Consider the following 16584-nt stretch of genomic DNA (forward strand, 5'->3'; position numbering starts at 1 on the left):
TGTAGGCCCCTTCAGAAACTGGTAAGCTGCAATTAGATCTCCCTGGAGCCTTCTTTTCTCCAGGCTGAACAACCCCAACTCTCTCAGCCTGTCCTCACAGGAAAAGTGCTCCAGCCCTCTGATCAGCTTCATGGCCCTCCTCTGGACTCGCTCCCACAGCTCAATGTCTCTCCTGTACTGGGGCCCCCAGAGCTGGACGCAATACTCCAGGTGGGGTCTCACAAGAGCGGAGTAGAGGGGCAGGTAGGCGGTTTGACAAGGTCAGAAAGAAGGAAGATGCCACTATCCAGGAGACGAGTGGATAATGATAAGTGTCATGGGCACAGAGGAAGCAGTAGGTTGGGGCTCTCTCAGGCTAACTTGGATTCACCTTTCTGGTGGCAGATTTAGCTGCCTTCATGTGGCAGCTTGCAAGGACAGATTCCCATGGCCTAATTGTTTTGCACTGAAGCTATCTGACAGCCTCTGACCCAGCTCCCCAACCAAGTTAAAATGACACATCCAACTGTATTTGGCATTTGAACTGTGAGAGGAATGACTCTTCTGTTCTGCCAGAGGCCTTTTAATGTCCCGTAAAGAGGAACAAACTGCATATAATGATGACATCTTGTGGCAGTTGTTGAATTATTGCCCTATGATTTAGTAGATAATTGGATGCCAAATTTCATGACATCTTTCTCCCTCCATGCTGCAGTTCTGCAAGTTCACACTTACAATTTCTGCTGGATATAGAGGACCTCTAGAACCTTTGGCTTATTGTCGACTTCAGAGGAAAAGGATATTTTGGTCATTTGATTACCCAGGTCTGGCTTTGTACTGGGTTTGAGAATAAATGGAGATAGCCTTTGCTGGCAGCATGTAAAGCCCAACAGCTGCTGAACAGCTGCACTGAGCTTTCAAACAGTCCTGGTGAGCAGCCACCCCCCCACGGCTGGGGGTACAGCAATGTGTGGTGTCGTAACGAGTGAATTCCCACGGCCTCATGGCACCCTTGCTTTGACTTTACTTCTTTCAGCTTTGGTGCTCAGGTCTTTAACTTCTGCCATTAACTGCGTGGGGATCCAAGGATCCTGTGAAGCTCTACGTTTATTGCAAGCCGTGTGACTGTCCATTATCGTGACATTTTACTGAGTATCCCATTTTGCCTGCCCATCGTCATGTCCTGGCTGATGCACTCTCTGCAGTGCTTGCTCTAGTCGAAGTTAGAAGCTTTTCAGAACAGAGAGCACACTTTCCTGCCAGTTTGTACAGTCCTTATCAGCACGGAGGGGCTCAGCTTTTTTCAGGGAGTTTGGATGTTGACTAAATAGTCATAATAAATAAGATTAACAGGAACAGCTTAGGGATATATTTCTACTGTATTTCTATTTTCTAAACTGCACTTGCATTATGAGGCACTTGGAGTCCCCAGAGTCTCTGATAAACTGGTCCTAAAAATACAAATAAATCTTTTTAAAAAATCTGTTTAGTAAATAAATGTACTTTGAGGTACTCTGAGAAATCTTTTTAATGCTCACCTTACAATGCATTGTCCAGCCACAAAACATTTCCTGAGCTCTGTCAGGTTTAGATGGAACCAAAGAAGCCTCCGCAGAACTACTTGGTCACATTGTGACAGTCTGTAAGGACTTACAAACTTTCATATATTGACACTGCAACAATAGATGAAATTATAAAACCCCACAAGGACAAGGGTCTGATTCTGCTAAAGTAGAATTCAACACTCAAGTCTTGAACTTGCATTTATTTAATAGCCCAAACCATAATTCATCCCTGGTTAATCATAAATAATACTGAATTTTTTAACTTACAAAATAATCTCTTTGGCTTGACTAGACTGCTCACAACAGTAAGGGCAAAACGAATTAGGTTTTAACAGTACTTCAGTTCATAGATACAATAAAGGAAAAAAGGAATTTGTTTTTCTAAAACAAAAATTCTAAAAGCATATCTAAACCATAAAATATTCTAAATTTTCAAAACTTTGTTCGTGTGTCTGCCATTTGTGAATAAAAACATGCGATAGTTAACATAGCTGAAAGAGAAAAATCCTAATGCATTCAATAATGCCTACCACTGTTGTACGTTCTTATAAGATCATATTTATAATAGTTCGAGTATATTATGACCTGAAACACAGATGCTGTTTCTACGTGTGACAATGTATTCCAGGCTTGATACTGCCAAGAATGTATCTAAGACTTACAAGTTTGCATTACCATACTTTCTTTTAAAAGATGTATAAATGAGTCATTTTCAATTAATTTTATCTTCAGAGTTATACACAATTCATAAAACAGATTATCTAAAATCCCAATCCTCGCCAGCATTGAAAGAGCAATCAAGTAGTTTAACACAGAGGCATATGAAGTAAATCAGAATAGCTTCACGGGCTTCAAAGGGGCTGTCGGAAATGATTCCCATCCCTTAATACAGGTTTATCACTGTTGGTGTTCTTGATGTCTTTTTTTCTTTTTCTTCAAATTCTCTTTTATTTTGCTTTTGTTCAGCTTATTCATAGTCCCTGGTGGGGAGTGTTTTTTAATTATTTAACTTCTGTAATATGACAGGAAAGTCAAGAGACTGATTGGAACTTTTATAGAACCTTGGCAAAGCAGTGATCATAATGAATCTTCATTTTTTTTGTATTTAATTAAGTAAATACGAATAGTGCACAGATGTGTTGCTCTTGCTTCTGTCATTATTATGTTAACAGTCCCTGAGACCAAGTTGGACTTGATTTCAAAGTTATTTTAAAACTTGGCACTTCTCTATGAAAATCTCTTTCATTTTCAGTGTTTGACATATGGTCTCATTTCCTCCTGATGTCTGAAATACAGTATCCATCTCAGGCCCATCCAGCCGCTTACAAGTTGTTTGGTTTACAATCTTGACCTCAGCCTGCCTGTAACAGGTTTATTAATACAAAATTCTGCCCACCATGAAGGTCTGTTCAGAGCTTTGCTGCCTTGAAGGATCTCTGCCCACATATTTTTATATATCTGCAAAATAATGATAAAAAAGGACTAATTCATACAGAAAATAAAACAAAGAAAACTTCTGCAAGATAAATTATCGAACTTATTGGTTGAAATGAGATTGTGATTGAATTTCTAGATAACAAATGTGAATAATTACATATAGGCAAAAATAAACATGAAGATAAAGCACAAATTTTCAAAAAGTACTGCAAATATCAGATATCTGTGTACATCACTGAGACTGTCCTTGGCATAAGAGCAGGAAATCAGTAACCTTTTGAATTTCTTGTTTTCAACCTGACATCGTTGTATTATCAAAGGCAGAAATTTGGAAACAGAGTTATATTAAACTAATCTTTGTTCTGTCCAAACCTGAAGACTGTCTGAAAGCACTTGTGCATGTCTGGTTTTACCTTTATTTCAACACATTTCTGGAAAGTAACATAACTTCTCGCCCAGATGTGAACTGTTCGATCTGAGAATAAGAAATTCCTCTCTTATAAGCAGATTGTTAATTCATCATCTTCGTTAATTTGCAATTTTATGTGGAACAGTTAAAAAAAAGTACATGGGAAGTAAATTCTGCAAAAGTATAATTTTAGCAATATTTGGCAGTTCATAATTAACTGAAGCTTAGAACTTTAAATAGCATAATAGAAAGATGAGGAAAGGAAGATCATATTTTCAGCAGTAAGTTGGGGTGCAGGATAATATAATATTAACGTAGTATAAAAGCAGCCAGTGACGTAAAATGAAAAGCCTTTCTTCTACATCAAAAGATGGCTTGGCCCTATATATTTGTGATGATTTAAAGAAATATTGAAATATAATATACCTAATATTAAATATATTTTAACTTGATTATGTGGGCTAGCATTAACTATTTATTCCATTCCACGTTTGATTTAATATTGTCTAAGAACTTTTAATTAATCTTGAAATATATATTTGCCAATAACTTCACATACTTAAGCTGAGATTGTTAAAGCTTCAGTGGGGAAATGATATCCACAGCATCAAAGTTTCTTTTGAAGAGAATCTGAATTCTTAGTGCTTAAAGCTGCCCACAACAAATTTGGAAACTTTTTTTCTGCTCCAATTATGATCTGTGTCTCATGGTGCAAGGCACTCCACTGTGGTACAGCATAGGTTATCCTGAGTTAAAGTAATTTTCCTGTTATGCTTGGATAATCTGTTCTTTACCACACTGCAATTTTTACTAAAATGTTTGCGTTGCTTTTTAGAAGTTGCAAAGATAGCAATGAATAGAGAATTAAATACAGACAGCCAGGAGACAAGGAGCTTTATTAAGTATTTTCTTTGAGTGAGGGACTGGCAGCCTTTTTCAAATTTCAGCTGAAAATATTTGCACAAGTTGAAAACAACAGACTTAGAGGCAGTTCAGAAAACCTTCCTGAATTCTGAAGAACATCACTGCTTGAAATTATTTTCTCAATATGACTCAATGAATTTACAAAAAACTTACCAAATATTGAGTACACAAGGAAGTCAATAGTGTTTAGAGTCCTATCTGCATGTCTCACATATAATATTCCTAATATTAATCTCTAATATTAATAAGCCTCTGTGGCTTCTGTATATGTGTGAGCTAAGAGCTAGCCAAGGAGGACTGAGCCAAATCCATCACATGACAGCTTTATCAGCTGCTGATAAGAAATCTCCAGCTGACTGCTAGAAAAGGGGTAGTATTCTAGGAGCTGATCACTATGTACTTGCACCATATTTTATATTCCTGCCTATAGCTTCTGTTCACAGCTTCTGTTAGAGACTGAATAATGGGTGAAAATGGGCTTTTGGCTAACAGAGATATTCTTAACATTCTTACAGATGATGTTCCTCCTCTTAGAGTTACCTTTGGAGCTTCCCTCCCATGATCTCTTTCATTAATCCTCAAAAATCTACAGAAACAGAAACAAAGTTTCCAGTGATGATTATAGTCCTCTTGTGGAGATGGCTAGATATGTAGAGCTAGCCTTTCCTCCTTTATTTGTAGAGACTGTGTTACCAAAGTAATCACTCTTGTGAGGTCAGCGTCTGGTTAGAAACATCTGGGCTGCCTTCTGTATTGCTTGATCACCATGGGAACGATGGACAACTTTAGACATGAAGACACAGACACAGAATATTGAAAAGCATTGAGTACCCTTGACTCAGCAATCCTGTAAAACTTCCTGGCCGTCTCCCCAGGCTCTAGTGATTCTCCACAGGGTCTATCCACACCAAACCAACCTCCCGTACTGTGACGCTAGTTTCTACACAACAGTTATCCCACATCTTGGCCCTGCTGAGTAGGGTTGGCCAGTAAGCAAGAATTTTGGTTTGCTGAAACTCTGGAATGAAATACAGCTCTTTAAATACGTCAAGGAGAAAAAAGCAGTGAGGGACCATGACCTAGTATAGTCAAATCCATGGTGCACCCACATTCTGAATCCTGCTTGGAGGTCTGGTTATGGCACCTCAGGAAGAAGATGGCAGAACCAGGAAAGATACAGAGAAGGAAAACAAGGCCTGTCAGAGGAATGAAAAAGCCACCCCAGATAGTAAATGTATATGGACTGGGACTAGGAACTATTTTTTCACAATACTTATAATTAAATTATGGAAATCATGGTGTCATGGAAGCCAAAAGACAGCTGAATTTGAAAATGGATGGGAAAAATGAATGTTGGATAGATGTATCTGTGGCTATTAAACAGAATAATACAAATACAACCTATGGCATGAGATATCTTTTAAACCAATTGCCAACAGTAGGGATACCAGGGAAACAACACCTTTCATCTGTTTCATACAGTGTTCTCCTTGGCCACTGTCAGTTACAGAGTATTCTGTGAACTGGATCCCATATGGCCGTTCTTATGCTGTTGATTCAACTCTTGCTTTATGTAACCTAGACTAATCAAAAAAATCTCTCTCAGCCTAAACAAGAATGATTATATATTCATTAAAGCAAGGAGAGGTGTTAACAAAACAGCATCCTTCGAGTCTGTATTAAGATTACTGAGATCCACTGGGTAATGCTGTACCTTGCACTGGTGACTACAAGATACTCCATCATATCCTAGAATTCCTTTTGGATAAACAGAATTCTCAAAGAATTCTGCAATTTCTGCTATAATTTTTAGCTGGAACAAGTTTTAAATTTTCCTTTCTCTGATTAAAATAAAAAATTTATGAAGAATTAAAAGAAATAAATAATTTCTACACCATTTATATGCATATCACACAAACTGGGTGTAATGTGAATACCAATAAAGGCAGCAAAAGTCCTAGGCAGAGAAGAAATACACCTTACTACATCATCAAGGTAGTAAGCTATATACTAAAGACATGTTACTGTTTAAGGAATGTTAGGAGATGTTATAATTATTTTTTTTTGTTCATGGGTATCTGTGCTGATGAAGTGTCTTGAATATGTTATGGCTATTTACAGGCAATACCCTTCCTAATGACTAAACTTAGAAATTTTAAAATGGGTTTTCTTACCTCTCCACTAGCTTTACCAATGGGAGAGTTGAGAATGAAGTCAGGAGGAGCAAAGACATCAACCAGGGCAACTGCATCATCTTTCAACTGTTTACAAACAAAAGACATACATTTGGCAACTTCTGTTGTTGTCTATGGCTACCTGTAAACTACAGAGCAGCATAAAGATTATTTTCATGAAGTACTAGCTATTGGTAACTTAAGAGAAATCCAAAATAAGGAGTCTAGATTCATTATCCTGTTTTTCCTCCCAGGTTAATCGCCAAAAGAGAATGTATTTTAAATGTTTTCTTCCTTTGCTAATGGGTTTTAAAACACATTTTAACCAAGATGATACTGTTTACACACATAAAAACACATACTTTTGAACTTTAAAAACATAATGTCCACGTTCTTCTTTGAAATGTTCCTTACCTGTGAAGAATATAATTCAGTTTGAAAAGCTTTTTTGTTGAGAAAAAAAAATCATGAGCTAACATAATAATGAAATAAAGAGAACTGGACTGCAGGTGTTTCACTGGCTTTCTAATGAAGATTGCAAGGCCATAAACGATAGAGTGCTACTCTGTAAGATATATTGGTTTTAATTTTTTGGTAAATTAGGACTAGATTCATGGTCAATGAGTTACTAAACTTTACAGAAAGTTATTCAGAAACTATTAATGTAATATGCTACTAAGCTACCCCTTGAACTACAGAATAACTGCTACATCTCTTTTTTAGTATTTGTATACTATATTATTATTTAATCACAACAAACAATATTGAAGGCTTACCCTGTAGCAGAGCTCCAGAATAGCATTCTGAATAAATCTACCAGCTTGTTCACCTGAAGCATAGCCACCTGCGAACACATTCACAAAGAAGCTTATTACCAGTTAAGATACAATCCTTTTAGAAAAGAATTTATCAGTTCAGTGTTCAAGAGACTAAATAGATGCTCCTGAGTAATTGGATTGACTGTCTTTCATTAATGAGTTGACTGCAAAACCATTATTCTAAGACATTTGGAGCTTTTAGCATTAGCAAGCTACACTACGGCATCTTGCTGCCTGTCCCCCATCCTCTCCCCCAAGCAGTGGACCACGGCAAAACTTGTGAGCCCTACATCATCTGTGAGCTGAGAGAGTGTCTTTTGGGTTAATATGTTGCTCCAGATTCCTGCCCCTGAAAATTTTGTCCAGAATCACTGTTTTATATTACACAGGCAATAAGAAAATGCTCTAATCTAAGTCCTAATTAGGATTCCCTCCCCCTGCCAAGTTAGGACTTTTATAGAGTAATATGCACAATATATTCAGGGAGCTGATCTCACCTTGGTAGAGCACAGCCAGATGTTTACTTAAAGACCAGAGTCCATACAGAGCACTGAGATTCTTAAGCACTGGTTGCAGAGTAGATGGTATGTTGGGATCATGAGTGTAGTCATGATATCTTTGTAAGACTGTTTGTTCAATAAAAGCAATGGCTAATGATCGACAGTAGTACACCTTAGGAAACAGAAAAGAAGGACACTGAGTAACAAAACACAAGGAGCAAATCCTCACCTGGTGCAAAATGGCATTGCTCTGGTGAAGTTTGTTGATTTAGATCTGCTGATCTAGCTTGACATTAAAGAAAGTCTAAGAAGAAACTCTAGGGCAAAACTCTTTCTGCACAGTCTTTGCAAAGGTTAGTCACGAAATGCCTCATGAAATGTGTCTCAGAAATAAGATCCTAATTTTCCACTGTGTTCCACTTTAGGTACTCTCTTATACCAATCCAAAGGTAGCGCAGATTGTATGCCTATTACCAGTGTCATTTGGCAGCTTCACCCAGACTGTATGGGATCAAGTAGCTACATCAGAGAGAAGACCATGGAAAATCAGGTTTGCTGACCTTAGGATCATTAATAAACCCATATAACTCTAAGAAGATAAAGGAAGGTTTACATTTATTTAATATTATGTGGAGTTTTATAAAGACGATAAAATCTTCAAAGTGGTTCAGTAACCTACTGAAAACTTATTACAGTCCTTTCAAATAATAAATAAAAAATCTGATAATGTTAGCGTGAGTGGATTCTGTTTATGGATTGCAATATGTTTTGAAAGAATTATCCATCTAATCCTCACCAAATATCTGATCAGAAAGGCAAGTCACCAGTTAGTGTTAATACACAGTATAAAACCCTAAGTGATTGTACTCACATAGGAACACTTGTCTACTTTTAAATACTTCATCTTTGCTGTATCATGGCATAAGTCCTACCATGAAATAGACTGTTGACTGAAAACATTCTAGTTGGTGAACAGAAGGGGGAACATCTACCCATTGCTGTTGTGGATGATTTGTTGCAATGCTGTAAACTGGTGTTAGTTTTTAGCTCATTTGTTCAGGGGTTTTTTTTAATTTAGAATTAGTTAATAGGTTTTCCTTTTTTCTTTTAAATACTTGCATCATCCTTGTGTTTAAATCCACTTAAACATTTAAAACTAATCCATTTAAAGATGCCTTTAAAAAGGCATATTCCAAAAATTACTGTCTCTGATAGCTGTTCAGTGGCATACTTATGACCAAGCTCAGATGCAACTACGAACTGCAAAATACACATCTACTCTCTGCAGGTTTAAGGATGGACTAGATGGACGTTTACTCCATTACTAGTCCATTTACTAGATGGACGTTTTTAGATATGAATGTCAATTCCCTAGCCAGAATGAAATGTCTTAACATTGCAAATGAAGCATTAAGAATTAATTGCCTATTCTTCTCCCCCATAATTCTATTTCCTTCTTTACCTTTGCTTGCACTTCTGTATTGTTTCTATCAAGCTATCCCCAAACCAAAATAACTGAGGGATAGGCTAGGAATCTCTTCCAGATCTCCTATAGCAAGAACAAATATTATATATTAGTCAGCCACGGGGATGACAGAAAAGTGCTCCTTCATGCCCAGAAAGTTTTAAATCAAATATATACATGTCTTTAAAGCACAGACTGTAAATAATTTTCAGATGTTTTTTGAGGCATGCCATTTAAAAGAAAAAATCCTATCTCAAAAGCAGCTGTGTGCCTAAGTATCTTCAAATTTTAGCACATTTGAACACAAAAAAGAAGAGAACCTTCATACTTCTGAGCAAACCATTCCCTCTAACACAGTGGCCCGAGCACCAGCCTCCCAAGAGCTGGCCAGCTGACAGACAGACTTGAATATCTGGCAATTGCCATTCAGAATTTGACCCTGAAGAGTTTCTCTAATAAGCTGCTTCTAGGGTAAAACCAAGACTTCCTCCACTCTACCAGTGGTTTCACACAGACCATCCCTCGTTGAAGCTAGGCTGGCTCTTTCTAGGTGTAGAGTTGAATGTTCCTTCCTGATGTTTTTTAATGAGCTTTGCAGATCAGGTGAATGACACTGGCCATCTTCAGAGAACAGATCTCTTTCCTCAGTGACAAATGACAAGTGTTTTTCCTTGGATGCGAGCCAGTTTTTCTAAAGGAGGTAACGGAAGAATTTGGGGACCTTGGGGATATACACTGAAATTTGGAGTTGAGCCATTCCTAGCTGTTAAAACTCTCTGGTGAGAGAGTGGATCTGCTATATGTAGATTGTCAGTGTTTCCTTTTCAGGTTCCAATGTTGTCAGTCTGGTATCTTTCATGAGTACTTTGCACTATAGAAATTAGAGATGGAAAAGACCTGTTAGGTCATCTAGTTTACCTACCTGCCAGAACAAGATTCTTTCCTACAGTATGTATTTGGCCACAAGAGCAGATGGAGATGTAATAATCAGATGCTGCAGTAGATTTAATAGTAGTAGATTTAGTCTTCAGAAGTTGTGCTATCAGAATTACAGACATCACCCAGCACATGCCTGCAACCTTTCTGAAGGGAAATATATCCTAGAAGACTTCTGCTGATGGTAACTGTCCTCCTGCTATCATGTTCAATACAGTGCACATGGTCAGGTATTACATTTTATTAGCTATTTGACTTGCTGCTTTATGCTTGAGGAACTTCATGACACAAGAAGATAAAACTAACGGGATCTGACACACTTGGGTGAAAATAAGTAAATAAAATAAGAAAGCTAAATAAGTATTACCTGACAGTTGTTTTTTGCCTCAAAATCACTTCGCCCAGACTGCTTCTCCTTGATCAGCTTTAGGTCACTTTCTTGGAGCAGGTAGCAAATCAGCCATTTATATGCTGCTAAAGGAACTGTGAAAAAGAGAAAAACAAAATACTTAACATTCACATTTACAATGGAAGAAGTCACATGCAGATTCTACTGCAGTCTCAGTTTTTGTTACCTGAGATGAAAAGTGAAAGTGTTAACTAATCGATCCATTAACATGACATTTTGCCCATTACTGTAGATGCAATAAATAACATCTGGATAAGATAGACTGTAACTGTACAGTGAAGACATACCATGCCTGATCATACCGTAATTCAAATTGACCCCAAGCTAAAAGGCAAGGTACATCCACAGCTCAATTTAGACTTCTGACTCAACCAAATCTTATGTTTTGTTATTTTCTTCCCATATTAAGACTTAGGTTTGCAAAAAGTACTCTATCTCTTCTGAGAATACAAGAACAGAAGACAGCCCATGACTTCTAACACTGCAAAGGTGGCTGAATGTAATTGCATTTGAATGACCTGCTTTGTACATAAGTTTGTTATATTTTTAGAGCAGCCTGGAACTATTAAGGAAAAAGTACTTCAGCATAAAGTCCTTCTATGAATCCTGCTTGCTTGTGCCTTAGCTTAAGATTTAATGTACAATATTATTCAGGCAATTGTGAGTGTTCATATGCTGCCTGAATTTAGGCATCTAAATTAACAGTCTAGTTTCTAACAGAATGAAACAATAAACAGATTCAGATATTTCTAAAACTATAGCTTGGTTCAGTAGGCATTTGCAAGAGAGAAGAGAACATGTGCTTAGGTATCAGTTCATGCTCTGCTGGATTTCACAGGCTGGAGACATCCAACAGAGAAGCAAGCAAGCAGTTGTTTTGAACTAGTCTTTCTTATAAGTCTTTCTATTTTGAAGTTACTCAGATTTTACCCCATAGCTATTATGATACTATCTCACTAGGTACTATGCATCACCATCCAAAGTTCAGCTCTTTTGCAATTATTTGAGCACTGAAATGGTTACTGAATTCTAGGAATCAACTCAATTGCCCCTTATATATTAAGACTGGAGTTTCTCAACTCAGTATGTTCTCAGTTTCACAGACTCACTTTTGCTCCATGCCCTGTCACTATCTGATTATCTGTTCATTTCTTTGTTAATTTTTGCCTCCAAGGGCCAATCTGGGCTCACAGTGATACAAAAGTGGGAATGGGATCTAATGTCATACTTGATTTGATTATAGCAGAGTAAACCAGGAAAACCTCAGGGAATTTGCTTTCACCATTACTCATTTTCCTCTGTGCAACCAAAAGCAACTGTCAAAAGCAGACACACTTAGAGCTTTTTCAATTTATTTCTAAATCACTTCTATGGTTTTCTATAGTAAGAAATTTTAGTGATATAAGGTAGTGGCAATTAATGCCCCTTGCAACAATTTCACTTGAAACAACAATACAGTGGCAAAAAAACTAGATCACAAATGCTATTTCAGAGGAACAAAAATGGAAGAAAAATATCTGATGCTATCCTCCGTTCCAGAATTGAGGCTGGGGACAATAGGACCTATTTTGAAATGCAAACTATGTTCTTAGTAAATTGAAATGCATATAATACAAAGAAAGTCAAGAAATATCTAATAAGTAGCAGAGGTTGCATCTCAAATCTCTGGAAAGGAATTTAAGATTCTAGAATCAGTTTAACAACAGCAGAAAACTACCTGAGGAGTCCATGCAAGCTTCAACACTAATGGCTGTGAATTTCCAGCCAAGGATATGATGGTAGTCTTGCAAAAAGTTTATTGTTCCAAAAGGGGATTCAAAAGGAGATTTATCTGAAATACCAAAGAAAATAAAAATTATTTATGAGAAAAGAAATCAGACTCTTTGGAACTAAAAGCCTATTGCAAAGCCATGCATACACTTGCTAGGCCAAATGCAATTAGGCCATAACATTTATTTTACTATGGCCTGGTCCAGCCAAATGAGGACCGGTGGACAAGTGCTGAAAAACCTGACATCACTGCCTGTAAGCCCCCTAAGATTCAACTCCTATGGTGGAGTTTTCCAGTTCTGTAAGATGCTGATGAAACTCACTGTTAGAAAACTGAAACAAAATCATTTATCTAGAGAACTACAAAACGTACTGATGGATATTGCTACCAAGTTAGGCAATATGAGCTGTTTTAAATACAATGAGCAGAGGGTACCCAGACTTACAATGACTGTAGGAGTAATTCCACTGAACTAAACTGCACTTCCCAGGGAGTAAGATACTACTTAACCTGAGTAGGAATGGCAAAACATCTAGCTAGGTTCTGCCAGACTTAGAAGAAAGAATATTTCTTGCAGCAAATATCTGTGTATTGTGAATGTATCATATGATGGAGTCTGAAGCACATTATTTATGCTCTACAAAAGGATTAAATGACTGTCAATTGCTTTCAGTATGAAATTACCTCCTAATTCCATTAGCTACACACTGTTGGGTACAGCATAGGATTCCACAATGAAAACTTACCTCTTATGCAATTCATCCAGCTCATTAAGTAGTTGCTGGTTTGCTGAAGCAGGACATTGTTATCTCCCTCATATGTGCAGTTTGGATCATTGTCATTTCGGATTTCACCCAGACGATTCACTTAATAAGAACAAGTACACAATTTAATATATTGCAATGTATTAAGGGAAGCTAAGAGGAATTAAATAATTGTTCTGTGACAAAATGTAAGAAAGAGAGATATCTCTTCCTGTAAGTATAGCTATTGTCACCAACAGATGAGCTTGAAAGTTCACTGTTTAGCTTGTGAAAATGAATATACTGGAAAGACTTTAGAAAAGTGTGGCATTCAGCTTACAAGGGGAATTTTAATCTATAAAGTCTGCATCTTTATTTTTCGAACTGAGATGATTGAATCACATTTACAGTCTTATTTTGTCCAACTGCTGGTGCAGATGCTGCATGGGTTTAGTGCTTTTTGTGGTATAAAATGAACTTTAAAAATATGGATATGAGGAAAAACCCTTTCTAAAAATATTGCTAAAATTCAGACATCATGATGCAACAACAGTCAAAGAACACATCAACATAACCATTCTCTTTCTCATCAGTGTATGTAGCAGTCTGTAACTTACTGGCAAGGTAACCATGTCCTCCACAAGCTTCTCGGCACTCCTGAGCTGCTTGCTGAGCAGTCCATGAGGAGAGTGGTTTGCTGGCAGCAGATAAGGCATGAATCTCACGTCCCAAATCAGCCTTTGTGAAAAACAGTTGCAAGTGAGTAATAACTTTTACACAAAGTTTGTGACTGGTTAAAGCCATAGCTATGTGTACTGCTTTATAATAAAGAAAAGAGTAACTTGCGATACATACCTAAAATTTTCTGAGATCTCTGTAAAGGTAGAGCATTTTTTTTGCTGCCACAAAAAAACCCCTGCCACAACTGAAAAACCAGTGGCACTAACTTTCTTATAATTTGTGCCAGGTAATGGACACATGGGTACATCTCAGCTCAGATGTGCCAGCTGACATGGCATGGCATGGGACAGTTCACTGCTTGCCAATCTTTTCCTCCCAGAGATGGAGAGGCAGGTGGTTGAAGGTGGCATGCCCAAAGCTTCTGTCCCCTCTGTGACATAAGCAATCCCTTTCTCCCCAGTCAGCAAGGGGATATTTATAATATTTACCATCTTACATGGTTTTCAATGATCTTCCAAGCATCGATTTTGCAAAGAGTCGGAGAACTTAAATGTACCCCCTCAATTTCCAGAGAATCACAGTAGCCTGCATTTGCAATAAATCTGGTGGCCTTCCTTTGAAAATGTGTTTGGAATTCCAGTTTCTGGAGACAGTGGCTTGATTCTACCAAAGCTTGTTTAACAGCAACTCCCTGGTTGGGTTTTTTGTTTGGTTTTTTTTTCTTGGGTTTTTCTTTTTAAGATCTCCGGTAGAACAAAAGGAATTCATAAGGATTACATTCTTAACACTGTCAAAAATCAGATTTTTCTCAATCATGATTTTTTTTTCTGATAGCCACTGTTTTGCCTAAGATTAGTGACTGCACTGGAGACCTCCAGAGATAAAACATCAGATTAAAAAATCAAACAGATTCTTCTGTGGTTTGTGCAAAGAGGAGAAATTAGAACACCCAGCCATTAGTAAACATATATTTTACGAGCTTTATTTTAGCTGAAAAATGCCTGAGTGTTTAAGTGAAAGCTGAGCAATACATAGCCAGTGTGTAGGCCCTAACAATTAATCTTGTAAAAAACTTTTTTTTAAAAAAAAATTATATGCTATAAAAAAAATTGCAGTTATTTTGGTTTAGAATCACTCCTTGCACAGAGACAGATAGATCAAACTATTTCCTTTGTAAAGGGGTGGCTTCCAATGGTCTAATTGTGGATGAGAAATTCAGCATTAAGACTTTCAAGTCTCAAAATATTCAAATGACACAAAATATTTATCCTAATGCATGAATATGAATTGCAAACTCAAGCCAGACTCACAGCATCTGTGTGGGAATTAAGAATAGTATCATTTCAGAAAGTCTTTGATATATGCCCCCTGCAGTGTCATTTACACAGTTATAATCTGAATTTGCATTATCATCATGTATTTATGATAAACAATTCTTCAAGGGAACATAACCTTAAATCCCACAGAAACCAATAAAACTTTAACCACTCCACCAAAACTAATGTGGATGCAACTTTAATCATTACTTCGTATCTCCCATATTTCTGAGACATTGTTCTAGCATTCTTTCTTTATTGTAAGATGGCCAAAGACTTCTAAGTAGACCCTTCATTTAACAGTAAACCCAGTTTACAATAACTCAGCTACGAAGAAATGTGTAAATATCTCACCTGTCTCTGACTCCTTTGCTTTGTCAATAAGCCTGCATAAAATTCTACAAAGTTCTCAAACAGGGATTTGGAGAAATAATCTAAGGCATATGCGGCAGCCAGATAAGGAAGAAGACGCCATTGCTAGAATAAAAATTGAATAGATTTGATTGCAAATTGATATATATTTTTATAGTTATATATCACTATCTTATAATATTGAACCAAGCCATTTGTTTTTTACTTTGTTCAAACTGGACAACTTTTATGGAGAAGCGAACTTAACCATCTATAAACATAATTAAGTGTAACTACTCTATACACAATTTACAGTCACATTATTCTAGTTCATGCATTTTATGAATTTGTGATAAACATTCCGGTAAACCAGTGCAAAAGTTCACTGAAGCTTTGGGGACCAACGACATTTTTTGCCCTGTGTTTATACAATGCCTGGCATGCCAGGGCCACTCATGATTCGTGTGTTTCTTCAGTACCAACATGACAGAGGGTGTAACTGTTTCACTTGCTTGTTCATTGCTGAATGTACGTTAGTGGTGGTTGCATTCTGTGAGAAAAAAAAAAAAAAAAAGGGCTGGGAAGCAGAGAAAAAAACATCTTTGCTGTTCCATGCAACTCAGATGGAGCCCATGAAGGAAAAGAGAAATCACTTGAAGATGCTTTTGTGGGAGAGCAAGAAGGGAATAAGAGGTTCAGCAAGTAGAGCCTACAGAACAAACAACAACTAGGCAAAATTGAGACTCCAAGAATAGTGGGAAGCAGATCGTGGCTTATTTAGAAGAGGTGGAAAGAAGGTAACTTTCGTTTTTGTAGAAACCCAGGAAATCTTTCAAAACTGTAAGACTAAGTGCAAATCTGGAAAAAAGAACCCACTTTGCAAGGACAAACTGGGCTGGTTTGTTTTCAGCACTTCTCATATATTAACCTTTCTCATTCAGCAGATTTGAGTTCTCTCTGTTTCCCAGTTACTGTACATACATTTGTCCTATTTTTTCAGAGCAAAAGGTGTTTTTGATCTGTATAATCTGCAGAAAAACACTGGTTATATTCCTCTTAAAATCAGTGCTAGCTTGAGACTTCACCACCATAATGTCATTGATTTC

General features: G+C 37.2%; 1 protein-coding gene across 3 annotated transcripts in view; it reads right to left on the reverse strand.

The window, feature by feature from the left end:
* The window catches only part of ABLIM2 (actin binding LIM protein family member 2), a 341805-nt gene that overhangs the window by 302942 nt on the left and 22279 nt on the right, over nucleotides 1-16584 (reverse strand). For all 3 annotated transcript variants that reach the window (XM_075752578.1, XM_075752573.1, XM_075752572.1), the window contains exons 10-18: nucleotides 15482-15604; nucleotides 13748-13868; nucleotides 13134-13253; nucleotides 12334-12447; nucleotides 10575-10690; nucleotides 7804-7978; nucleotides 7265-7332; nucleotides 6489-6575; nucleotides 1730-3002 (exon numbers count right to left, since the gene is read on the reverse strand). In XM_075752578.1, coding sequence (XP_075608693.1) covers nucleotides 2883-3002; nucleotides 6489-6575; nucleotides 7265-7332; nucleotides 7804-7978; nucleotides 10575-10690; nucleotides 12334-12447; nucleotides 13134-13253; nucleotides 13748-13868; nucleotides 15482-15604 — 1044 coding nt within the window. In that variant the 3' untranslated portion in view covers nucleotides 1730-2882. Of the gene's footprint in view, nucleotides 3003-6488; nucleotides 6576-7264; nucleotides 7333-7803; nucleotides 7979-10574; nucleotides 10691-12333; nucleotides 12448-13133; nucleotides 13254-13747; nucleotides 13869-15481; nucleotides 15605-16584 lie in introns of those variants that run through there.

The sequence above is a fragment of the Balearica regulorum genome, chromosome 4 (assembly GCF_011004875.1).
Source record: "Balearica regulorum gibbericeps isolate bBalReg1 chromosome 4, bBalReg1.pri, whole genome shotgun sequence".
Classification (NCBI taxonomy): Eukaryota; Metazoa; Chordata; class Aves; order Gruiformes; family Gruidae; genus Balearica; species Balearica regulorum.